Source organism: Aptenodytes forsteri, unplaced genomic scaffold (assembly GCF_000699145.1).
Source record: "Aptenodytes forsteri isolate BGI_AS27 unplaced genomic scaffold, ASM69914v1 Scaffold182, whole genome shotgun sequence".
In the NCBI taxonomy this organism is placed as follows: Eukaryota; Metazoa; Chordata; class Aves; order Sphenisciformes; family Spheniscidae; genus Aptenodytes; species Aptenodytes forsteri.
The window spans coordinates 2,719,890-2,747,057 of record NW_008795932.1 but is presented as its reverse complement, the minus strand read 5'-3'; the positions used below and the strand labels follow the sequence as shown (position 1 = coordinate 2,747,057).

At 42.4% G+C, this 27,168-nt stretch overlaps 1 protein-coding gene across 1 annotated transcript in view; it reads right to left on the bottom strand.

Annotated features, from left to right (window-relative positions):
- The window catches only part of COL22A1 (collagen type XXII alpha 1 chain), a 214,455-nt gene extending 195,034 nt beyond the window's left edge, over positions 1–19,421 (bottom strand). Inside the window, exons 1-2 of the mRNA XM_009285084.1 lie at positions 19,331–19,421; positions 13,443–14,009 (exon numbers count right to left, since the gene is read on the bottom strand). Coding sequence (XP_009283359.1) covers positions 13,443–14,009; positions 19,331–19,421 — 658 coding nt within the window. The remainder of the gene's footprint in view (positions 1–13,442; positions 14,010–19,330) is intronic.
- Between the last annotated feature and the right edge of the window lie 7,747 nt (positions 19,422–27,168).

The window sequence follows — 27,168 nt, the reverse complement described above, 5'->3', positions numbered from 1 at the left end:
TATATTTTATTTTATTTTATTTTATTTTATTTCAATCATTAAACTGTTCTTATCTCAACCCACGAGTTTTCTCACTTTTACCCTTCCGATTCTTTCCCCCATCCCACCAGGGGGGAGTGAGCGAGGGGCTGTGTGGTGCTCAGTTGCCAGCTGGGGTTAAACCACGACAATGACTCATTATTCCAGCACAGAGCTTTGATAGCTTGGAGGAGTAGTTAGCAGATACCTCCCCAAATATATTGATTTGTAACTAACACAGTAAATTTCCTAGGACATTTTGCCTTTTTTAATGAGTTGTTATATGTTCAAAGTTCAAGTAAGTCTCATGGCATATGTGATACAGCTAAGATAACGATGACTTCCTTCTGGCTTTATACTGTGTTAGCCTTTTAATCAAAGCAGTGAGCTCTGAACTAATAGGGCCACAAGTGTAGAAAGGGGGTCATTTCTCTGGAAGGGGAGTCGTGATTGCAGGTTGTCAGTAAGCTGGACTAGGGCAGGAACATTATGCCCAGTGTTTGCACTCTAACAGGACTCCTGGGGCTGGGCACTGCCAAAATATATAGTGAAAAACAGTGTCATATATCCAAGGTTCTTAATCTAGACACCTAAGTGACTTTCCTTCCCAAAGTGCCAAGCAGACCCTTTTACCTCTGCTGGAGCTGTGCAGTGTGTTGCACCAGAGAGCACTGAGACTGGGTTTCAGGAATCTGAGACTCAAAGGCCAGTCTGGATCATTTCAGTCCCCTGGGATTGTCTGCCCCGAGCACATCCTTTCTCTATCATGATCCTTATTATGTGCGCCGTGCTTATACGCAAGAGTCAAAATATTTAATACAAGCCATGCTGTCTTCCAGCAGAGCGGAGGCTACTGCAGAGCCACCATTCACGTGGACACTTCTGCAAATGACACCTGCAGTGAATTCATCAAAAACTTGAATAAAGATTTCTTTAATTACCTAAACTCATACTTAGGAACTCCGCTGGTTCAAAGTCACTTGCCAGCTTTCCAGTCCCATTCATAGCCCCAAACCCCAAACAAGATGCACCAGCAGTTCTTCCACTGGGTTTTTTCACCAGGTCCTACAAGTGAATTCTTAGCTTGTCTGTATGGGAGGGCAATCAGTACGGACCAGTAACACAGACTTGGTTAACATGCGAGCTGGTCTGAGCTGGCATCCTTCCCATTTTGATTCCAGTAGAGTACAGTTTGCTTTGGGGTCTGACTTCATTACAGGGAAAACCGGAAAGATCATTAAACAAGAGTGGATTTGTGGCCCTGTCTCAGGATGCAACCTTCATGCTTCAATTAACAACAAAAAAAGGCTATTTGCAGCAAAGGTGTCTTTCAACAACATTAATTAAAAAAGCTGTCTCCTTCTCTGTTACTCTTAATTGTATTTCAGCCATTAGTTGTTTTTTAAAGCATTATCTCTTTGCTATAATGAGTCAACGGAGACTGCAGCAGGTAGTATCACAATGCACTTTATTTCAAGGGCCAATTTATCACAAGGTTTAGGAAGAAGCCCAAGACAAGGGAGAGGAACCCATTCTTTTCATAGGAGTGGTCTCTTAGGGATGAAGTACAATTTTTAGCAGTACAATGTTTGACCCAAAACATACGGCAATACTTGGCAATAGTTCTCTAAACTGGCATTGTCTCCTGCGACTGCACAAATACCGCAGCGTCAGGTTAGCTAGAGGAGAAATGGAACACACACACCTCAGCTTGCAACCACACTGGCCTATATTTGCATCAGTAATGTAAATCCCAGCAGACTGATTTACTGGCATAAGGAACCAAATATTATTGAATTCCCAGAACACAGCAGGGAAAGATTCAACTCTTTTGCTCTTGGCTGTCAAAGTGAGGAATCTGGTGCGATCAAGTTACCTAAGCTCTCTCAAAAGTTAATGAAAAGAGATAGGCACTCAGAGGTTGAATCATGCCACTTGTCTTGGACAGTTTTCTTCAAAAAGGATGAATCACTCTCTGGAGGTGTCTATTCCTTTCCACTGACTATCAAAAGAGTCTAGACAAATAACTTTTAGGCCACTGCAGTTAGATGATATGAATCCCACTGAAGATACTTGAATATAAAGATACAATATTGTTTAATTCAATTTATGGATCTCAGTTCTGATCCAGCGTCTGTTTTAAACTCAGAAACACCCTCGAGCTATTAGAGTCATTTCCCAGAAAGCATTAGCACTAGCGACTAAAATTCTGCTGCACCACCCTACTTGTGTCATATTAGTATTGCAGCCTCTCACAGAGATGTTATGTCTTCACTGCCAATACTGAGAGGTTTTTATAGTAGATAACTAATATAAGCTATCCGTCTTGCTATAAAACCCTGTGGGAACAAAGCACAGTGATTTCTACTGCAGTGTAGCTAAATGAAGTCTCGCCCAGAGGTGGTGGATTGGGTTGATCGTGTGTAGTTACACTGCAGTGAAAATGTCCTGTATTTCATCTTCACTGTGGCTTTAATGTGTTACGGCTTTTTATCTACCTCACTGTAAAAAAAAAAAGACTGATGCTTCAGCCTGAAAGGACACAGCTTTATTCTCCAGAGTTTTTATATATATAAATATATAAAAATAAATAAATATGTCTCATACAAACACACACATATATATGTATTTTATATATAAATTTTGTAATTTCCTAGAGTACAGATCAAGTTATAGCCAAACTGACAATAAGTGTTGGCTATTAAGCTGTAAGGAAATGAACGGAGTTTTGAAACCTGACATCACACGAGGCTGCTATTCAACAGTTTAGGACAGCATGCGACAAAAACCACAGTATCCAACTGAGTTACCTTTCCTGAAAGATACCCTCCCTACTTCTGGTCAGCGTTAGCAGTAGTAATCACAGTTCCCAAAATGGAGAGCATGCCGAAAGTCATTTTATGCAGAACTTTGAACTGTTCTCCATCATTTGTAACTACAATAATATAGCAGAGCTTGTTCAATCTCTTATTTGCATTTTAAAGAACCTAATTAGTACTTTATCAAAAAGCAGTTCTCCTAGGTGTTCAAAATGCTCCCACTGCTTTTGTTGCACATTATAAACAAGATTACCGATTTGAAAAGGAATTTGGTATTTGGGTGTAACTTGCAGGGAACTTGATGGGATTGAAACACAACCCTACAATTTACTAACAAAAATAGCCCACCAGCTAAACCATGCTGCAGCTCTACCACTGGGGAAGAAATATTCTCAGCAGACCGGTACATTACAATTCAATTTTGCCTGTTGGCTCAGTTCATTTGAAAACAAAATGAGAAGTTGAAATTCAGTGGCAGAAAGGGCTGATAACCTTTACAAACTTCCACAGAAGAAAGGATGCATCACTTTGTATTACCAAAGGACAAAAAAGGAAATGGTTATGTCATTTGAGTTTGAACTCCAGTAATAACATGAAGATCTCTTTTGCAGAGAGTCCACGCAAGGTTTGCATGTATCAGAGATCTACCTACAGCTTTAAAATAAGCCCTTAGAAATTTAAATGGCAAGCTTTGCTTCGGTCCTGAGCACAGGGATAAACAATACGGGCTTCTAAAGACGTCTCAGCAAGACACGGAACTGGAAGCAACGGTTTCATCCCAGATCTTAAAAATAGGTGGTCCTGCCCATTTTGTTTCAGGTGTTAATGTGACAGTTTATCTAGGTCTGATCACGGTTTTGTTCTTACAGTTCACTTCTGCCTGTGAAATTGTTTCCAAAATCAGTTTAACTTTCAGGTGATGAAAAGACCTTGATTCAATACTGCAAAAGGTCACAAATTTTCCAGTGAAGCTATTTGATGAGAAAGTGGCCATTTACCCAGGCCAGAGTTTTTGTGCGAAACTCTTGCCCGAGTGCCACAGGCAGCCTGTGACGAGCAACGGCTGTGTCCCTCCCACGAGACCCAGCACACCCCGTGGTGCCTCCAAGCTCCCTCATTACCTGGAATATTAGGATCTGCAGCTCTCATTGCAGTTATTCATCACAAGACTTTGAGGCTTGAACATATGGAGCCAGGAGAAAAAAAAAAAACACAGCCCTGAGAGATCAAGCTCACCACTGCTACAGGGGGTTTACAGAAACATTAATGTCATGAAAAGCTGTAGGGTTCAGGAAAAACACTGGGTTTCAGGAAAAGTATAATACGCTATGATGGGACCTTCGATGCATTGCATGGAGTTTTGCATGCTCTGACAAACATTCACACTTCTCTACCATTCGCAGTAAATTCTACCAGCTCCATCAGCAGATCTGGGACTCAATCTCCCTAGCACCTTTCCAGACTTGGCTTTCCCTATCCTAGATAGAAGTACATCCCCAAATTGAGGGAGGTCGGAGGAAATCTTTAATTTATAGGTGCACCTAACCGGGGCAGGTGATGGTCAAGCTCCATTTATAGCCTGTGCTGAAAGATACCACTAGATTTTTATGGGAATAGCCACATAAAGCGTAAAAAAAAAAGTCAGGCCTAGAACATTAAATAGGTGGTGTCCCTTCAGTTTGAGGTCAGTTTAGGGGCTGTTAATGAAGGAGTAAGAAAGCCCTGACGGCACAAGAGCTGCTGAGGTTTAAAGACCTTTTAGTGAAGGACATAGCAAGGGTTTTTTCTTCATCTGTTATGCTTGGACAGAAAAGCCTGTAACTAAACCTGAAACCTCAGAGGTTTTTGTGTGCCTTGCCCCAGTCTCCTGCTGAGTATCTGCCCAGCTCCAGAGGTTATTCTTTCTACTGAGCACTCCTTATCAGTCCAGCAGAAAGCAAACACCAAGACAGACAGTGCTTCCCCAAGGATGGGTCCTCTCTTTTACCCCATCACTTGGACTCCACCGGAGCAGACAGAAAGCCTCCTTCTAATTGCAGCTGGATAAGTATTGGGCTCCACAGCCTAATTTTGAAAGTGCTGAGCACCCACAGCTCCTGAAAATCAATGAGGGCTGCAGGCAGTGTTGAAAAACAAGCTACTAATAACTTTCAGCACATGACAGTATGTTCCAGCTTTTTGCCTGTTCCTATTTCTGTATTTCTCTTTCATTCCTACACTGTTTAGAAATGGCTCCCATAGTCACCATATTTTTCCTCTTTTTGTTCTCTAAACAGGACATTACTTTTTCATAAGATGTAATTTCTCCTGCCACTGAGACTCATACTTTTCCTGATTGTCTCAATGTTTCTTTCTAATGTCTGGGACTTACTTTTATTTGTCATGAGTCTAATCTTCTCTCTGCCTTTACAATTAGTTTTACTGTACATCAAACATTGTTCACAAAGATTTCTTGTCTGAAATGCAAGAAAAACTATTACAAGCTACAGGACACGTTATCATTCAGCTAGATTCTGTGATTTCGGACAAGATGTTGTTGGAAGTCCAGAGATTCATTGCTTTATGTAAAGTGATTGTCCATGTTTTATGATGCTACTATTTGTATGCAACTATGAAAGAGAGAAACTAGAGATAAGAAAGGCAAGTGCAAAAGGTTTAATTGATCTCATTTTATTATACTTCTACCTTCAGAGTCCCTTATTAAGGTTCTGTAAGGTTCTTATTAAGCGGTCTGCTTCTACCTTCAGAGTCCCTTATTAAGGTTCCCAGCGGTCTGTATGAAGCTGCAGGTTTGGAACAGACTTGTTTTCTCAGCTGTATCAAAGAAGAGTAGAAGTACTCTTCTACTGCCACAGAGTTATTTCTGAAACTATGTTGTTTGGATGACTGTCGGATTCATACCTTTGCTCCCTAAGCAAAAAGGAGAAATCAGGCCACAGCTGCTGCAAGGCTGAATTTCCTCCTCACCTGAAGGCAATGTCTAAGACATTGCGTTTTCCAATGTACAAGGGAAGAAAAATAAATCGATAAATCACTTTCCAAAACTGTAAGAGAGCTAACATCCATTCTGGGGGAGAGAAGGTACCCGGGTGCAGGAGCACAGAAATAGCAAAGTGCTGCCTGGAGGGACTGACAGACAGTCTGTATCTAAGTGAAGGTGGTGCAGAAATAGCAAAGTGCTGCCTGGAGGGACAGACAGTCTGTCAGCTTGCTCACCCCACCTTTGAGTGACTCCCGGGAAGATGCTCCCAGCCAGACACAGTGCGTGTCCGAGGTGGGAGAGCTCTGTCATTACAGCTATCCCCCCGCCCCGAACAACCAGAAGCTAAGTCAGTAGTAAAGCAGCAATAATTACTCATACTGAAAAGCCTATTTAAGGAAAACGCAACACAATCATGAAGAGATCTGTCTGCAGTGGGATATTTTTGTTAAACATGCAGTTTATTCAAGGCAAGCAAGCTGTGCTGAAGCCTAGAAGTGGAGTTTGAATGGGAAGAAGCTGCCCAGCAATCCACTTTGTGCACACTTCAACCAGAGGATAGCAGAGCACAGGCTCACATTTACGGTGGGAGCATACAGAGGATTTTCCTTAGCTTTCTGAAGTTCTCAGCTAATGTTCATCAAGCTGATATGAACTAGCACTGTACCAAAGGACGCAATCCAGGTCTTCCTCCCATTCCTAGATACTTGTTCTCACCTTGTACCAGCTCCTCCCGTGGGACACCAAATGTCCATGTGGCTGCATGGTGAACTAAATCTGAGTAAAAACCAATCCGGGAAAGAAAACAAGAACATTCATTGGCTCCCTGCTGTAGTTCATGGTGGGGCCACATAAATGCCTGTGCTGGCGGATGGGAGAAAGAAGTTAGGAAGAATAAGACTTTCTTTTTTAGCAGCGGGGCTGGCTTTAACTGGTCATAAACCAGCATGGTTGCTAATCCCAGAATAAACTTATTCATTTCAGAGTCCCAGGCAAAATAGGAAGTTATTTTAAAGATATGGAGATTACACAGTGGCAGAACAGTCTCTTCTGGGAACAGTCACTTCTACATGATCTGTGGAGGAACTGAGGACCAACCAGCAGCCACTGCACACTCCCTGAGCTCAGGGATTTCTGCCTGTCAGACACCAGCTCTGGAACCATCTTGCTCTAAGTTGGTGATGACTGGACCAAGTGGAAAATCAGATCTGAGAGTTTCAGGCATTTGATTTGAAAACAAAAAATGCTGTAAGAGAAAAAGAATATCTTTGCTGTGCTTCCTGGAGCCATAATCTAAGATACCAGGCTGTCCTTCAACCCACCCAATGGCAGAAGAAAGTTGCGTAACGTCATCACCACTATGCCCATCAAATATTTTGTCTCCTCCCAGCATATCATCCATGAAAAGTGAATTTTTTTCTTCCCGTTCAAGCAAAAGATAAATCGGTTGGAAATTCTGTCACAGGCCTTTTATGCCTTCGGAGGAAACCGCAGTTAGCCAGCAAATGTGGTGATGAAAAGATGTGCGATCCTGTCATCTGTGACATGAGAGATTGCTACAAGTTGGAGATGCTACAGAGTTTGAGAAAACCACCACTGCAGCTGGGGAAGAAGACCATCAAGAAGCAACAGGAGATACCAGAGGCAGTAGCAGCTGAGTCACTGCCCAGCTGCAGCTTTTAAAAAAGCAGCAGTTGTCTGCTGAGCTTTTAACAGACTTCCCAAACCATCTGGAAATGACTAGATTTTCAAGTGAGAATCAAAATATTAGTAGCTGCACTTAGCCTGGACATACTCTTAAGCAGCCAAATGTGGAATATTCCACTAAGAATGCTGCCTGTGGCAGGTGTGATGTATATATGAGCTAGAAACACAAGAGTTAGATTATCTTCATGGCTTATATTGTGCTAATCAGACTTTAACCAGTCTGTTAGACAACAGTTATTACTCCAAAACACCTCAACCTTCTCTGCATTCAACATGGAGGTGGGCGCCACAGATTTTTCCAAGTAAATTTATAGGTGCACCTATGGCATGTACCAAGGTAAGTAAGACTTACTTCTGCCAGATGACAAGAAGCTATGTTCACATTTGTAACAGGTCTCTACAAGCCATCACAACAATGAAAAAGAGCTCTTGCAGTAAGACAAACAAGACTTGGAACTACTGCTAAGCTGAACTTTTGAAGAAGCCAAATAAAGTCATACTCCAACTATGAAAGTAAAACCAGTCTACAAATTCCCAAGTCCACAAATTCTGTTCAACAAACTAGAAGAATTAAAACTACTACCACAACTGAGTTCATTAAAATATTTTAGGATTCTCACTCCTGACAGCTTGTTGAGTTCCACCTCCTTTCCTATTCCATGATGTCTAATGCAAAGCTATCTAGAAATGAATGTTTTTACAGTGAAATCTCAGAGCTCATCAGGGAGTATAAAATGGGGGTCAACAATCAGGCAAATACTGTTAGGCGCTGATGTATTCAGATATTTCAGTACTTACGTGAGATTTGACTAGTTCTTAGGAACTGTCAGTCAAGATACGGCAATTCAGACGCCTACCCTTCGTCATGCTCTCTGTGCATGAGATATTTTTAACATTGAAGGCCAAGAAGAAACAGCTTGCTGTTCTTCTGTGAACATACCATGAACCTGAGCAAAGCTGACTTCAAAAAAAGACATTTCTGAAGCCTTTAGACTATTATTTTGAATGGTGTTCAAGGTGTTGCCTTGAAGGCTGGAAGCCCTTTTGCATCAGAAACAGAACAGTGGTAGCATAAGACTTATATTTTATGCACTGCATACACAACCCAAAGTCAACAAAGACATGTACAAATAGAAAAATAAATGTTATGAATCATCTGAACATGTGACTGCTTTTGATATTTTACCACAGGCCTCACTATATCAACTGAAATCAATGACAAACCATAGGTACCGACCAGTCATTGAAACATTTCAGCTTCATCTCCTTGTGCTTGCAAAGCATTTGAGATTCATACGACATAGTCCTTTGGTCTTCCACACATTTGCAGAGGAACTCATCATGGCAAGGAGCTCAGCAAGCTCACCGACAACTAAAACCTGGTTGTAGAAAGGGCTACATGATACATGAAAGTCACTACTGGACATAGACCAATGCCAAGCACAATACTCCTGCAGTACTTCCTTAGAGAACATCTGCTTGTGTTTCTCCTATTACTAGCTGTAGAAAAAAAAAACCCAAATCTTAGCAGAGATTGTACCTCTAAAGCCAAATTTATTTTCAAGCTGTGAAATCTGACTTTTGCAGTAGAGCAGAGGCTTAGTAATCACACATACACGCCGTGTACTCCAAGAGTGCCAAGTCACAGGCTTCTGCTTTATGGAGCCAGTAAAGAGTGAGAATGTTTTTGGGGAATGTTTTTGCTCTGTTTTGAAACTGTATCTTATCACCTGCCTGGCTTAATGATAACAGAAAAAAACTCAACTACTACAGCATCCAAAGCACTGCAATCAGTGTTTTTAAGAAACAATTACTTCTGAGCAGGTACGGGTGTTTTAGGTCAACACCTCTCCCCATTGAGGCTTAAATGTCAGATGATAGTGTTAAACCCCAGTGCTACCAGATCCAAGCCAGGTTGACAACTTTGTACATGCACTTACTTATCAAATCCAGCTTTAAATTAAATCTGGGTTGAAATTGAAGAAATTGGCTCTCTTTGACAAGCATAAACCTACTATTTACCCACCAGAAGCAGATGCTAGTATATTTTTAAATATTCCATAGCTGCCTATTGTTATCTCTACAACACATAAGCAGAAACCCTATTTAGGAAGCATATAGCATCTCTGGAATTTTTAGCAGAATGCATCTCTCCTGCTTTCCTGTGAAAGCATCACCCATTTTTGCCTGCTAACTATAGTCCAGAATGTAATGGAGATGTTTGACAAAAATATCTCCCACTGCCACAATGTCTCACTGAGCAGACATGTTATTTTTCGATTCTGCTATGCTTCCTTCCACAAGACCAAATGAGAGCTAAAATGCTATTAATGCACTTAATGACATGTTCTTAGCAATAAATTCAGTCAAATATAGCAAGATGGAATGACTAAGTCTAGGACAGACTAGTGAGACCAGAGACAAGTGATTCTGAACAGCTGCTGGCATGAAATTCAGTATTTGCAACACTGCACAACTCTTCACATTTCAGTAGTACAGCAGTCCAAGGACTGGCAGACTCATCATTGGTCAGTACAACAAAAAAACTTTCTACCATTTCCGCTCTTTGATTCCTGTGTCTCCCAGGAGCTCACAAAGGATTCTGTCTATGAAAACACTACCTTGGCTGTGGCAATATATGCTTTTGTCTAAGAATGTACATGAACTAAACAGCAGTTTGGCATGTGCCCTCGTCACGTCCTCCACCCACTCCGTGGTTTGTATGTTCCTGTTTTATGCAGTGCAGTCATATTAAAATTACAGAAAGTAAACTACAACAGCTATTAAAAGTTTTACCTTCTAAATATGTGTAAGGCATAGCTAGCCCTTACAGTGAACTCCTTTCCTGTTCCTACTGTGTTCACATGAAATTTAAGTGGCACACGCACTAGAAAACACTTGGTCCTGTTCTCTGCCAGCCCTTTCCCACCTCCCAAAACAGTTCCATCATCACATATTCAGATAACAAGAGTTACCTGATCTCTACGTTAATACTTCTGCTGATGGTGCTCTCACTGTCTCATCCTGTATTTTAACAGTCAGCTCCAGTGACAGCAAGAATTTCTTGTTTGTTTAGATCTGATCTAAACATCATGCCCATTAAAAACTTTTTGCGTGCAAACCAATAAATTAAATAAGTATGACAAGACTGCCAAAGAGCAGTTTCACTGCTTTAAATCTAAGAAGAAAAGACTTAGAGAAGACATGTAACATCCTTCCAAGCAGAAAAGACTGATGTACAGAAGAAGAGAATAAACTCTTTTTGATATCCAGTGAAAACAGGATAAAAACGATCTCCAACTGCAGCGAGAGGGACTGAGGCCAGACGCTGAGAAGAAGGTGTCCCCCATCAAGGCTGGAGTGAAGGATCTGGGGATGTTACAGCATCTCAGTGGAATCCTTGGATCTAAAGAACACCGCCCAGGAACACCTATGGCAGACTATCTTCTATAACTGCTGTTGCTGTGGAAATCAGTCCATTGCACCTGTGTTTGCTGCCTTAGTTGATAACTTCTCTTTCTGTCCTGCACCCACTTCTTCAAATCCACCTGCATTCACTGTGTCCTGTGAACCTGGATACTCAATTCCCTTTGCCACTGTTAACTTCCTTACATCTCATTATTCTGCCTGAGTGATCCTCAATACGTGCCCATTTTCTACTCGATATTTGTTCAGCTAATTCCCTCCTCTCTGCTCCCTTCCTTATTAATGTTCATTGATGGTAATCTGATTCCCTTTGTTCTAACAGGGAAACCAATCCATTTAGAAGCCTGTTTTCCCCTTAAAAGTTCCCTGTATCTAATAAAACTAAACCCTTCCCTTTCACTTACTCTTTTAGAGGCTTTATTTCTCCCCACGAAACCCACTAGTGCAGGTGGAAGCAAACACCTTGAAGAGTGACTGCTGTCAGACTCAGAATGAAGGATGCTCCCAGTAGTCCTTTGTGATCTAATGAGGAGTGGTACACACGCACGTGTGGACACAGTATGGGCTCAGAAAGCCACAGACAAATCGCATTACACTCTGACAGATGGGTAAATGATTTTTTGAGAAGGTGACAAACACAAACCCAGGTTTGTGTACTGAAAACACTTGCTTTAGAAAACGAACATAATAGAATTTCAAAGGAAAATCACATTTTGGGAGTTCAGCAGCTGCAGTAGGAAGTTGTTTGAGTGGGTTGAGTGTGCCCACCAGAAGGGTTTACCCTTTATTCTACCCCAGTCGTGTCTATGTTTATACAAGATTTTCGGGCAAAAAGACCCAGCTCCTTCAGTCTTGCAGACTGTTTTACAGCCAATATCCACCACGACTTTCACTTGTATTGGGATTACACTATCCATACCCACTTTTATTCAGGCTGCAAAAAAAGCAGTCACACCTGGATATTGTCGGGCAATGTCAACTGGTTTATGCCTGCTTGTGCTAGTCACCCTTTAAGAAACATACATAAGCCCAGAACATGTTAGCACTTTTTTCTTGCAAATGGAGGTCACAGAGAGCAATAAAAGAGCCTCACAACACCACCTACAAGGCCTCGTTTTTTTCAGACAGCTTATTGTCACCTAGTATCCAGTGACAGGACACGTGGGAATGGTTCAAAGCTGCGCCAAGGGAGGTTTAGACTGGACATTAGGAAGCACTTCTTTACCAAGAGGGTGGTCGAACACTGGAACAGGCTTCCTAGAGAGATGGTCGATGCCCCATGTCAGTGTTTAAGAGGCATTTGGACAATGCCCTCAATAACATGCTTTAACTTTTGGTCAGCCCTGCAGTGGTCAGGCAGTTGGACTAGATGATCACTGTAGGTGCCTTCCAACTGAAATATTCTATTCTATTCTATTCTATTCTATTCTATTCTATTCTATTCTATTCTATTCTATTCTATTCTATTCTATTCTATTCTATTCTATTCTATTCTATTCTATTCTATTCTATTCTATTCTATTCTATTCTATTCTATTCTATTCTATTCTATTCTATTCTATTCTATTCTATTCTATTCTACCTGACGGTAACACAAGTTCCTGGCCTGCAGACCTGGTCATTGTAATGCTGCAACGTGTTACAGCATCACACTGTTGTCATCTGTTGTCTTTCAAGTTCAGACCTAGGAACCAGAGCAGTGTGTCATGATTTTGACCCAAAGAACTCACAGTAACCACAACACACACTGCAAAAAGCAGCAAAACCAGGTAACTTTTATGTAGTCACCAAGAACGAGAGAGTGATTTATCAGTGGTGGAAGGAGAAAGGGATATGTGATTGCTGTTCCCATTAAAGAGCTGGGAGATACCAGCCATAATGCCATTACAGTCCTCTTCACCAGGGTGCTGGAAATTCAAAGTTCATTTATTCAGTGTGAATTTCACACACAGTTCTCCATTAAAAGTCATTCAAAACATCACCAAGGTTTATGTGGTTGATAGCCAGAGCACTCATGAACACCAGTTGTCAGTAGAGTTGGGATGCTGAAAGGCAGAAAAGCACAAGAATCCTTTTGCAGCATCCATAGCACTCTTTACACACTCTAATGCCAGACAATAAGGGGAAATAAACCAAATTCTGGGTATAAATAAGATGTCACCCTTCATATTCCGTAGTCCAAAATATTATAAAATAACTGAACTATATCAGAACCAAAAGGGAGTTCACTTTTTTGGTTTCTAGTTGACCACTAGAAGCTGACCAATAGTTAATGCTGACTTGGGCAGAAGAACCCAGAAGTGATCCATTTCATCTCGCTCCAGGTAGTAAAATGACTTCTTACAGAGTGGAACAGAGTGGAAGACACTAAAAAAGAATTACCAGCTTAGAATTATAAGCATGAAAGAAAACAATCACAGCTTTTCATACCTATATGCTAACTGAACCTATTATAATTTTAATTGTGTAGAAGAACTGGGAGCTCTACTTACTTTCACAGAGACGTCTTCTCAGCTTTCCCCGAATTTTATCGATGGCGTTGTAATCGGAGACATGAAACACGTGAGCAGACTTGGGTTCTGAAGCAATCTCATCGAGTTCCTCTTTTAAGGCTTCGCCAACACCCACAGCAAAGATCCTAATCCCAGCCTGATGAGTTGCAGTGGCTGGATCCAAGACATAATCCTGGCTCCTTCCATCAGTCAGAAGGATAGCCACTTTTTTAACAGTTCGATCACTAAGTCTCCCACCAGCTTCTTTGGAAAAACTGTAGGTGTTGATGTACCTGAGAGCATCTCCAGTGTTCGTATTACCCCCATAATACTTAATTTTTCGTGCAGCCTCTTTGATTTCCTCACGGGTTTTGTACTTTCCCAGGTCAAACTCTGTGGTTGGATGATCGCTGTATCGCACCACACCTACACGGGTTTTGTCTGGGCCAATCTCAAAAGTTTCCACCAAATTAGACACCCACTGCCGAACTTTCTCAAAATCTTCTTTTCCGACACTGGAGGAGGCATCCAAGATGAAGACAAGGTCATAGTGAACATTCTTGCAACCTGGAAGAGTGGCAGAAAATATTGCTAAGGGAAGCTGAAAGACGAGTATCAGACATACTAAATATTCCCTAGGCATAGCTCTCTAGTGAGCAATTTGGAGGAGGCAGCAAACCCTCTCCCTATCCTGCAGAGAAAGTGCAGATTCTCAGCCTTTCTTCCTTGTGATTCACCTCATCTGTTTCAGGACATCCACAGTAGATCAGCACACACTTCACTTTGAAATGCAAACCCTTTCTGTTCCTGCACTACTAACTGCCTCTGCTCAATCTTTCACCTACACCATCTGCATGCATATGAAGCTATTTTTCTCAAACTTCATTGCAGTGCCTTTGCGCAGGCAATGCTCTAAAATGACCTTGGCACCTCAAGAGACCTGCCCTGACCTTGCCTATGCCAATCCTGACCATGAGTAGTGAAGCTTTCATGTTCCCTCTTGCATTAACATTATGATTTATTTATGCTTAGCTAGAAGCAGTTCTTTTGCTCAGCATGGTATCTTGGTGAAGCAAGTTTGTAACAAGATTATTTTGATTTTGAGGCTCTCTGCCATTGACTATTGACTAAAGGATGACTCACTGAATACTGGGATGGCTTCCTTGACAACAAAGGGCAGTTGCTTTGTAAGGGAAAAGTTCACTTATCCCCACAACCACCCTTTTGGCTCCAGCCATGATATTTGTAATCTGAGGCCTGTGTAATCCAAAAGGCAAATGTATTTTAATTGCAGCTTGCTTGCCCTATGAAGCCAGACTGGTCATATATTTGCCAGCCGCTTGCCAAGAAAGTAGATCTCCCAGGAGATGTTTTCTAGCTTTTTCTGAATATATGCAAGCCAAGAGGCAGGATATTCAGAAATGTCCCACAGATGCCAAAGATTTATCAACATAAAGCCCCAACTAGACAAAATGTATATATACGCATATGTTTATTTAATTCACTATTATAGACCATAGTCCCTAAAAAAATATGGATTTCAAGATTGAAAACTGCTCTACAAAGTCAATTTATCTATGGTCACAACCACCAAACATTTAACAGTTCAATCACTAAGTCTCCCACCAGCTTCCTTGGAAAAACTGTTCTTGTCTCACGTTGTCTCACAAAGTACAACTGCTTGTTTGAACCACTGGTAAAAAGCTAATTTGACCAATCATGTGGGGAACAAAGCACATATGATACAAGACAGACAGCTGGTCCATACCAGTGCCTGTGCCACTTTATTTCTGTCAGAGTAACAGGGCTCTTCTATGTCCCACCGAACTGGAGATGTTTATCTGTCCCCTAAACTGTTGGCAATTGCTTTTAAACCCTGCTGCTTTACCAGGATCTGAGCTGGTAGCCCACATCTGCCCACATCCACTGAGAGCAGATCTGTTCTGTTGACTCCTGTTTCACTGCAGGACCCTGATTCCCCCGACTGTTCCCACTGTGACCATGTCAATAACCTCCTCCGGGCTCTGACCTGGACTGATCAAGCTACCTCCCTTGGTCAGAAAATCTGAGAGTATTTGTGAGAATACATAACTCCAGGGTATGCCCACCGAGGACAGTTTAGCTCTCCATACATTAAAAAGTGACATTCCCACTGTATGGTTTGTATGTTTTCACATCAGACTAGTTCCAGCCAGGTCCCAGCAACTAAACGTCCATCAGTAACTAAGACCTCAGACCTGCCTCACCTCTGTGGACTTGCCTGGAGAATGGCTGACCCTGGCTGCTGTCTTTAGACCTGATCCAGACCTTGACTTGCTGACTCACGTTCCTGGCTTGATCTTGGACCTGCTTCATCACTATGAGCTTGTCTGGGAATCTGGATTGTCCGCTGAGCCTGGCTGCCATCCCCCAGCCTCCCCTGCTCCCCGGCTGAGGGTGGTAGGACAGGCAGTGGCTGGTGAGACCCTCTCCTGCCAGCCCAGGGACACCCCCACCTTCTGGCTTCCCATCCCTTAGGAAGTAGCCTGTCCTTGCTGCAGTCCTGACCAGAGCTAAAGCACTGATGTAAATGCACCCAATGTGGATGTTAGCTGAGGACTAGGATGGTTTCCCCTGGAACAGACCAAAGAGGTCGGAGGTATCATACACAGCTCATCCAGTCAAGCACTTGCTTGCAGCCGGCTCAGTGAACAGAAATATGAATCACGCTACCCAAAAGGGGGGGGAATGATGCTGTTGCCATATTTCCTCACTGAGTTCCAGCATTTGAGCCTACAGGAATGTCACAAAGTCTTCTCCCACACCCAAATTTGACCTTACGGTTCATAAATTAGCTCTGGTGCTTCTGATCATCCTGGGGCTGTGCACCTGCCCTGAAGAGGACAGGAATCCCAGAACAACCCACTGCACTGGAAAGGAGATTGTTGGTGGCTCAGCCATATGAAGAGGACTTGCCTTCAGATAAGACCAAAAAGCATTATACAGCATTATAACGCTGTAGGGCAATGCTCATGGTATTGCATGATGGCTGCGAGAGTGGTTGAATAGACACGCGGTGTGTTGAGAGTGACAGTGAAAAATGAGCATTATCTGTTGCTCTGTTAATTTCCATGGCAGGGTACATCCCAGAGACCTGACCCAGACACTGCTGTTCCTTCAGCGTCTACGGGAACAACCTATGGACCTGGGATTGGGATCATGTTGGGAACAACCCATCCACATGTGATCACATTGGAAACAACCTGTCCACATCGGATCATGTTCTGTGACGGCATTTTGTGAGTGAGGAAACACTTGTCTCTAACCACAGAGCAAGAAAGGTCTGGCTGGAAACACACAGTAACTCTCTCAAAGGTAATCAGAGCGTGGAGATGACCGAATATAACATTTTATATTATCGGATGTAAGTTACATTACATCTGTGTATATCTGCTAGACTGCCAAGTGTAATTCTGCTTGATTTTTGCAGAATATAAAGGATATAATAGGTAACAGTAAAGGGTAAGCAAGAAAAACCCACTCTGTCCCCCCAATTCATTATTACATTAATCTATTCTGTCTGAAAGAATATTAATTAAGTGAGACTAACCAGAGAATATAAAGGTTTAAGTACAAAACCCACAAGGTACAGACCTTCCTGTTGCTTATTTTAACAACTGTCAGCAGGTGAGATGACTGCAGTTAACAAACAAACAGAACAGACAGAATGAATCCTGTTGGTGTTCAAGGGCAACGGCCCTTAAAACAAGGCAGGGGGGGGTTAAGGTTTAAAAAGTGATGCCTATTCAGGCAGTATGCAGGGAAGAAAAAGATGGTCTTTCAGGATCATTTTCTTAGAGTCAGTGATTCTTTGCTTACAGACCTGATGGCAGTGAGATGAAACACTGCAGAAAAGCTTTTAGTAAATACTAATCTGCATTTTTAACACAGTAATGTCCAATGCTGGACAAAATTGATTGTTTTCCAAGAATGCTATAATAATGTTGTTTACTGGCAGAAACAGTTCACGTTAAGGGAATATGGGAGATAATTCATAGAAAGTGAACTTCCAGTTTTGTAATTACAGGAATAGTCTCTGGAAGCATAATTCCAGGAGTTGTATTCATCCACTCAGACACTGAGTCAACCGTTGTGCAATATTGCCATTAAAAATAGTTCACAAACAAGCCATAAGCCCAAAATTATTTAAAGTAATCACAGAATGAAAATATAAATGGTACCACCATATCCTTCCTGTAACTGATCCACAGGCAAAAAAAAAGATGAGATTTCACTTTGTTTTGTTACTAAGTACTTACTCCCGTTAAACTTCACCCAAAAAGCCATATATAGATCACATAACAAAACTGTAAAGATTGAGAGAAGGTCTAAAAAAAAAAAATCCCTTTCTTTCTTATAAATTACCCAAGACTACAGAATAGCATCTTTCCTAGAAAAAGAGACAGAAAGCCTCCATCTCAAAGTACCTTTGGGCTTTTATACCAATAAACTCCGTGGGTCTACAACTGTTTTCTGTCCCTGAGGTATAGCATCATTCACAGCTGGATAACTCCACTCTTCCTACTCCCTCCCAAAATACCTGGGTGGGGGCAACCCCCGGTATCAATACAGGCTGGGGGATGAAGGGATTGAGAGCAGCCCTGCCGAGAAGGACTTGGGGGTACTGGTGGATGAAAAGCTGGACATGAGCCAGCAATGTGCGCTCCCAGCCCAGAAGGCCAATCGTATCCTGGGCTGCATCAAAAGAAGCGTGGCCAGCAGGTCGAGGGAGGGGATTCTGCCCCTCTGCTCTGCTCTGGTGAGACCCCACCTGGAGTACTGCGTCCAGCTCTGGAGCCCTCAGCATAAGAAAGACACGGACCTGTTGGAGCGAGTCCAGAAGAGGGTCACAAAAATGATCAGGGGGATGGAACACCTCTCCTGTGAAGAAAGACTGAGAGAGTTGGGGTTGTTCAGCCTAGAGAAGAGAAGGCTTCGGGAGACCTTATTGCGGCCTGTCAGTACTTCAAGGGGGCTTATAAGAAAGATGGGGACAAACTTTTTAGCAGGGCCTGTTGTGACAGGACAAGGGGGAATGGCTTTAAACTAAAGGGGGGTAGATTGAGACTAGATATAAGGAAGAAATTTTTTACGCTGAGGATGGTGAAACACTGGCCCAGGTTGCCCAGAGAGGTGGGGGATGCCCCATCCCTGGAAACTTTCAAGGTCAGGTTGGACGGGGCTCTGAGCAACCTGATCTAGTTGAAGATGTCCCTGCCCATGGCAGGGAGGTTGGCCTAGATGACCTTTAGAGGTCCCTTCCAACCCAGACTCTTCTATGATTCTATAAAAAACAATGTGTCCTCGTCAAGACTGCCTATAGGAACAATCCCTCAGCTGCACCATCCTCTAATGCATTCAGCGGCATTTGGGAGAGAGCGCTCATCATCGCAGGCCAAAAGCCATGCCAAGGACCATGCTAGCAACCAGACAGTATCTATCAAGAGAGGGTATGAACAGTGCCCTGGCCCTGTTGAGCTCACTAGGAACGTCCCAGCCAGATTGAAGATTCACCAGATCTAATCTGAAACCCACTGAAGGCAACAGAAGATGTGATCTTCATGCCAGTGCGGGGTACATGAAGCATATCCAGAGTAAACTGCATGCTGCTCCCCTTGCTCTGGGTAGCTGAGCTAACCTTTCTAAGCCTGCAGCAGAACCAGAGACCCTAGGTAAATCATAACCTTGATACTTGAGCTACCTCCATCCCTAAAGTCTATTTTATGTCTTTTCAGCAGTAAATATGTTGCTTGGGTTTTATATTGTTTTCCTCCTAGCAACGGTAGCTTCTCAGCCACATAAAAGCCCCAGCAGCTACTTAGCAGGAGACTAGGCCGAACAGCACGTACCTGCTCTTTGTGCCTCAATTCGCTCCCCGGTGAACACGAATGTGAGAAGAACTAGGAGATGGGGCACGCGGCATCTTCCTGTAATGGACATATCTCCTTTCTCACATCAGCTTGTCTTTTCGCCGTGGTGAGACACTTGCTAGAAATCCAATCCGCAGCCTAAAATAAAAAGCAAGTGTTATCTCACAAAAACACAAGCAGAAGTAATGCTGCAAGTCATGGGAACAACGTTTTGGGGAGTTGTCTCTTCTGCCTGTCATTTTACTTGACTAGACACAAACTGCTTAGACAAAGAGGCAGGAGTTCACCTACTTTTCAAAAGCTATAGCCCTTCACTGGCTCTACTCAGCGCGCAGCAGCCTGAATGGAAAAAGGAGAGAGATTACCCGATTATTATACTTTAAGTGAGCCCACTGCCAACTACACAATCAATGCACTGGAGTGGAAACCATTCCTGACCTGGCCCTCCCATGCATTCATCATCAGGAGACACACAACGCAGAGCTGAGATGCAAACCACTGCAAATCACACACAACCGGTTGCCACTTTACCCGTTGCTGCTTTCAGTTCCCGAGCCTCAGAAATGACGAATGCTAAAAATACGTGGCTGTTTTCATATGTGTTTGTTGCTATTGGTCCTTCGCTATAGGATTAAACTCAGCAGCTTCAAAACACATCTTTCAACTGTTTAGTTTAAAGGAGTGCAAAAGCTCAGGGGGATGATCTTCAGTTTAAGGTCATTGGTTTGAGTTTACCTTGACTGAAGCCACTGAAGTCAGCCGGTATTGTAACAAGCCAGGCAAAGTGGCTGGGCTGTTAAAAGTTTAGCTATGTTTTCTAATACTAGACCAATTCTTTTTTTTTTAATTTTTTTTATTTACTTATTGGTGTTTTATCATTTTTTATTAGACAGACTATAAAATCATTGCAGTTCTATATACTATGTACACACACAGAGGGGAAAACAGTTTCCACTCTGTAGCTCTTTACTGCTTAAGGAATCATTTTGGGAAACTTTCTCCCAGCTCCTGAATCCATCTTTTCCTCTTTAATGCACAGATTTCTTTGCTCATTTTCTTAGGGAATTTCTGCTTCCTCTGTCTTTTAACATGCACATCAGCTTCTTGCTGTTGATAGCTGGGTAAAAGAGACATGAAGGGGACACTGTATGTTGTAGATCATTGCTGCAGGGTCGATGATGCATTCTAGGATATTTCTTTTCAAAGCAATAGGGTTCTGTGGGAATCACAGGCAAAAAGAATGGTGGTGTCAACATTTGTTCAAAACCAGTCTTGATCAGTAAATGTGGGGCCTATCTCTACCACGTATCTCAGAAATAAAGTGCACATCATTTTGGTTTACGAAATAAAAAAGGGGAAAATCTTACGTAGTTGTTGAGACGTAGCTGTAAATATTTATTCCCAGGACAAAATACAGGCTCCTATATTTTCAAGAGTCCATATCATATGCAGACAAGGAGAAAACCAATGCACCTAATAAACCCTGTACCCTGCAAATAAAATTTCGAAGTATCTGCCAGCAGTGGAACATAAATGCAAGAAAGAATTTAAAAAACAAAAGGAAAAAAAGCATGCATATTCAAGTACCATCCCTAAATCCAAAGGGCACAAGCAGGTGCTGTAGTTTACACCTCAGCCAGACGGTGTCCCTATGAGACAGTGAGGTGCTCAGGTTCGAGAGAGCTGGAAAAGGTTGCAGGGTAAAAAGGGCATGAAAATATCACCGTGCCCTACAGTAGTTAGAATTTCCTTTTAAATAAGTACATTACTGAAATACCGATCAGGCAGCCATCTGCAGAGGGATCAGGACAAGCATTACTTAAAATAGCTATGGGAGCCTTCAGCCCAAGGTTTTTCCTCCTGTGTATTTTTTAGGAAACATTGTTTTCCGGCACTGGTGATGGGATAGCAGGTTAGTGGCGGCAGCAAGAGATGGGAAACCAGATCTGCCATGCGGCGTTCTGCACTTCCAGTGCTGAGAGCTCAAAACGTCCTTTCTCTGTGTCTGGGCTTGCACGGCTGCGAAGTCTTATAAATACATTATTAAAAACAGTCTTTGCCAGCTGCTAACCCACATGAGGCCAGGATAAAAGGAGCAGAGCACCAGCTGGTGTCAGTCAGCAAAACGGCGGCGGGATGGACCGACGCCGGCTCGACAGGCAGCGGACGCGGCGTGACGGGGAGCTTGGTGGACGCGGCTCACTTGATAAACACATGACTTCCGCCCCAGCAGAAGGACTACCTACATGACCAGGTCCGAGAGCTCCATCTCTAAGGCGTCATTCCTCTCCACTCTTTGCCAAAACACTTCAAGAGCTCATTGCTGCATTATGAATGCTGAAAGGTGTCTCAGAACAGTCATTTAGGCTAAAAATAGTGGGGGGAAAAAACCAAATCAAATCAAAACATCTGCTTAAAATCCATAATCATAGCCTGTGGTGGCTTTAATACACATTTGTGGTTTAATATTATTCTTGCATTCAGGCCAAAATACATAATTTTATTCATTTTTATAGCATGAAGAATTAAACCAAGTCTCTTAACTTGCAACTACTTTATGTATGGAAATATCAGTGAGAGAAAATTGCCCCATTCACATCAACAGGACTCATATCACGGCAAGGAAGTCTTCAGGGGTATTAGAAGAAAGGTTGGAGATAAAGCATTTTTAGTGATGGGTTTTCCACACCGGTTGCTTTCCCACCTCAGTCTGTCACTGTGAGACTGAGCCCAGTTTGAGATTACAGCAGCTGATCAACATGTATTTCCCCTTCCAGGAGAAAGGGTCGAAAAGAAGCCAAAAGTGGGACAGTTTAGGCTTCAGAGTGATGCAAGAATAACAAATACTGTTTAGTTGACCCTATTTCCAAATGGCCAACATGGATTTTTTTATTACTATTATTTTTAGTTCAGCCTATCATGTGGGAATAATTTTCCTCAAAGTGGCCTAAGTCAATGTACATCCTTCAAAAATACCTCCTTTTTTCTTTTTATCTCGCAAACATCACTTTGGGGTTCCCTTGTGACACATTTAGATCTATTAAGTGATATTGCAAAAAGAACTACAAATCCTACCACATCCAAGTTTATTACCAAACTGCGGACTCTGTGTCTGAGGCCCCGTTTTTAATAGTTTAATGGGAAAAAAAGAGATGAATAATTCTGGCTACATGCAAACATGATGTGGGAACAGCATCCAGGCTGAAAAGCGTGCTGGTAAATGTTAAAGTGAGCTCTCTACACTTAAAATACAGGCATAGTACTAAGCTATTCATACCGCCTCACAGCTGAACAAACAACATGCAGAAGATAGACACAAGCTCTATATAACCTTCAGCTTCGGTATGGCTTTTTCAGGAGGGATGGTATAGAGTTTTAGGTCAGTGAGCATCCATGGTAAGGCCTCTCTACCTTTGGACAATAAGTAAACACTCTTTGGGAAATGTACACTCATAAAAAGCAGTATTAAAAAAAAAGAGCTGAAGGATAACTGGGTCTTCTCATCTCAAACGTACTTTAATATTTTGCTCACTGTGGGCTTCCCTTGCACTCCTGCATTTTAAGGGATGCTGCTTTGTCTTCTCGAGCTTTACCCGTTGAGGCTGGGAACAGAGCTAGGGCTCTGCTTTCCAAAGAATCGCATACATATCCAGAACAGAACGGCATAGCTGGGCTATTGGGGTTTATTCCTGATTGAACCAAAGTCAAAGAATAGCCTGACATCAGTTTATTTAGAAAATGAAACCCCTGTCCATTGCGAATAAGACGATGGTGTTTTCTATCCTGCTCTCTCTGTCTTTGTCCTGCCAGAGCCTGATCCTGGAGGGACATATAGTGACTTTGTTCTCACCTTGCTTGTCAGAGAATGCTGTCGCATCATTGTAAGTCAGGGGACAAGGAGGAAAAACTTGTATGAAAGAATAGAAGCAAAACTGTTTATTTAGAAACGGCATCTTGAAAAAATAAAGGGAAAAGAAGGGGCAGACACAAAGAATGTGGCAGAGAGGAAAACTTCACGGCATTTCTAGGACAAGCAATTTAAGCACAAGCACTGGATATTCCCTATCTCAGCCTCTCCAGAGACTGCTCTTCTGTCCTAGTTTGAGAGATGTCACCAACAGCAAAAACCACGTGAGTTAGAGACGGAAAAAGCCAGAACGCTTTCAGTGATCTCCTTCATCTTTCAGAGGAGTGATTCAGTCACAAATATTAATAAAACAAACCAAAACAAAACTGGAGTCAATAGTAAGATGAGCATTTCAGGAGTGTGATTTAATAAAACTGCTTAGAAGCAGTTCATGCAAGCCGAAGTTCAAAGACCCTGCAGGGACAGTACAAAGATCAGTGATTCAAGGCTGAATGTAAAAAGCACGTCCAGTTATGGACTTTAGTCTGCTCGTTAACACATCTGAGCTTTTACTTACGTTTTACTAAATTATACCACTGAACTGTTCATCTTACTGTTAAATTCAAGGGGGGCTGATATTGTGCTTAATTCCATCCATTCGTCTGCTGCCACTGAACATCACCGTACGCCATATAAATGTTCTCACTATGCTGGCATTCATAATGTGATATTAAATGTCTTTGGTATGCTCCTCTGAAGAAGAAGTTAGCCTGGGGTGAAAAAGACAGTGTCCAATTATACAGCTTTTCACACACACAAAAAAAAGAAAAACAAAACCCAGAACACTAATACATCTGACATCTTAGTAGAGTCAGCTTGTTGATCGTGCCTCTTCCAACTACTGAACTAAGCAATTTAATTATCTAAATTATTGCTGATATGAGCAGGAAGCCAACCATATAAAAGAGAGATGGGACTTTCTTCCCCCCGATCAGCCCATGTGGTCGTATATCTTTGTTCGATGCTTTTTAAAGAAATCATCCAATGGCATTTCTGGAAGATATGCATCTTCCCAGGCCTGATCCAAAGCCAACTGTAATTAATGAAAAGAGGGCCATTGATTTCAGTGGGCATTATTTCAAAACCCATGTGAATAATAGAGCAGAAAATTCTCTGCTAACACCGGAGTTGTTCCTGAGGTACTTTGTTCAACTACAACTGATCCAAAGTCTGCTGAAACCAAGGAGGAGACTGTCAGCAGCTCCAAAGTATGTTGGATGGGGACATTCAGGCACCCTGCTAGCGAACAGCTCTCCAATGTCTGCTCTAAGCATGGGCGAGGCTGCAGGGCCTGAGACGTTTCTTCTCTTCTTTTGCAATATCACGTCTCAAGAGCAACTTCTACCCCAATCCCTAAAAAACCGATCAGACACAGAGAGATGGTTAGCATGAATGCTAGCCAAAGCAATCTGTCAGCTTTATAGGAGATGAAATAGGGTGGTGGGAAAGATCAGCAGACCATTCAAACCCATCAATTTGTTTGCCTTAGCTGAACTCTATTACTGCCCTGAAGTACTTGGTGCTGGAACTACCAGGGCCCATGAATGATTCATATTGCTGCACTTGGAAATAAGTTTGATTGTGTAAGAAATAAAGGCCATACTGAACAATTAGGAGGGGAAAATAATACATAGCTGTTTCCTAAGTGACAGGTATTTGTCCAGGAGACAGAATGAGACAAGAATCAAATGGGAAAAAATATCATACAGAGGAGCATAACCAGGCGTCTTAGAGGGCCATAAAGCATGCTCCAAGGGGGACTGGATTAACTCAGCATGGGCACTTCCTAATTTCTGCTTGCTCCACTTTGCAGCCTTAGAAATGTTCTTTTAACCTCTGTGGTGTTCAACGTGCATGCGCAAGGAAACCTGAGAGAAGGTCAGAATTAGAATTCAGCCACTCCTGACTCCTTAACCTATGCTTGGATCATGCATCCCTCAAACTGACCCCTTTGTAAATGCATCTACCACAGATGCTTTAAAACAAGCTCGTACTTGTTGCCTGCCAAATCACTGCAATTCTAAAATACCCTAAGTGGTAGACGAGGACTTTGCAATGTATTTTTGCCCGCTGCAGCCACACAGTGTCTGCAGGCTAAAACCTTGATGCAATACTCCCAAGTATAACTTTTCAGTGATTTGTCCAGAGGAAGCAACTCCAGATTTAAATTGTACTCCTGCATGTCCAGCTTAGAAATCTTTCTACTGATTGGCTAAGAAAACCCAAAATTATCCTGTGATAAAAAGTCTCTATGATAGAATCTCCCAAATCCTGCAGTCTGTGGCTAGGGTACTACCAAATCCACATCACCATTCCCAAATTAATTTTGTTACCTCTCCTGTAAATAGGCTGCATTCATATGGTGGGACCAATTGCGTGCTGTGTCTACATCCCAGCTCCCTGATGGGACAAGACATAGGTGCACTCCGTTCTGCAGTGCCCCAGCTGCTGTGCCCGGGAGAACTGATGCCACAAAGCGATGCATTTTAGATCTGGCCAAATGGCTAAAGCAAGTCTTAAGGGCATGCCGCAGAGTGCAACTGTCTTTCAGTCTCCTGACGTAACTTACCAGGAGCTAGGAACAAGCTATAGTAAAGCAGCCTCTCAGTGCTGCATTTTGCTTGAATCATTTTTTTCCCCTTATTTTTTACTTACTTTCCTTTGGAAAGCACTAGCCTGAACCTCTTTAGCATGGACCAGGGAATTAGGAACAGAACAGGAGACTCAGAGGTCAGTTAACTTGTCATAATCTTATTTGGGAGCTATCCTTTCCTACCCCCAAAATATCCCCAAATATATAATTTGAGTCACGTAGGTTGCAATTCATTTACACAGCACATTAGTACATATTATGCCTCTGCAGTGGCTCATCCATTGAGGCACAAATGTATTTGAATCCTGTGGATATTAATACAATTAAATTATTAGACACATATAATTTATGAATGGTGATGGACTTACTAGGGGGGAACACAGACTCCAAACTACATGAGTCGACAGCAGCTGCACAGCTCAGCCATCCCAATAATGACTCTATCGCACCCTGGCTAAGTTAGAAAACTTTCTCCATACCCCCTTGCCTACTTCTTTTAAACTTAACACAACTCTGAAATGTCTCTCATGTCGTCACTGAAGCAGGGTTTGCAGCATACACATGTCCTAGAACTGGAAAGTCCACCACCTGCATGTAATACAAGGCACGCTGGCTATTTAGGGTAATAGATAACACTATTCACTGGCCTTCATAGGAAGAGGAGCCCAATTCATACGTTTAAATTAACAGCCACTGCTGGCTGCAGGATGTCCAGATTAATGAGGAGTGATGTAAGCAAGACAAAGATCAAAATGATGTCCACAGAGGAAGCAAACAGTTCAAACTGTAGAGACAGTTTGCTGTGGAGTGGAAAATCCTGAGATTTGTTCCCAGTACTACACGCTCAGACTGTCCTCACTGCTGTATGTGCGGAGCATGTTGATTTATCACATGGTCACAAACACCAGTCTTTCGGCTTAAGCCCTATAGCCTGTACGGGGAAAGTCCCCCAAATCCCATTTCCTCTCAAGCAAAGGCAGAGCTGTTCCAGCCCACATTAGCTATTAGGAAGAAGCCTTTAACATTGAGCCCCTCGAGGCTATTCAATATGAGAATGCTCTACTCTTCAAGGGCCCATTTCCTGCTTTTTATATCCTCATGGAAGTTCTTTCAGCTCTTGGAATGAAACTTAATATTTTCTTTTTTAGTACAGTAGAGGATTATGTCAGTAAAAAGACCCATATGTCATGGCTTTATATAGTCAGCTAGCAGAGCTGGAGCGAGGAATCGGGATGGGGTAACAGCCTAAATCTGTTTGGAAAATAGGCAACATACTTTCTAACAAAGAGGAGCCTGGTGAACACATTTCCCAGAACT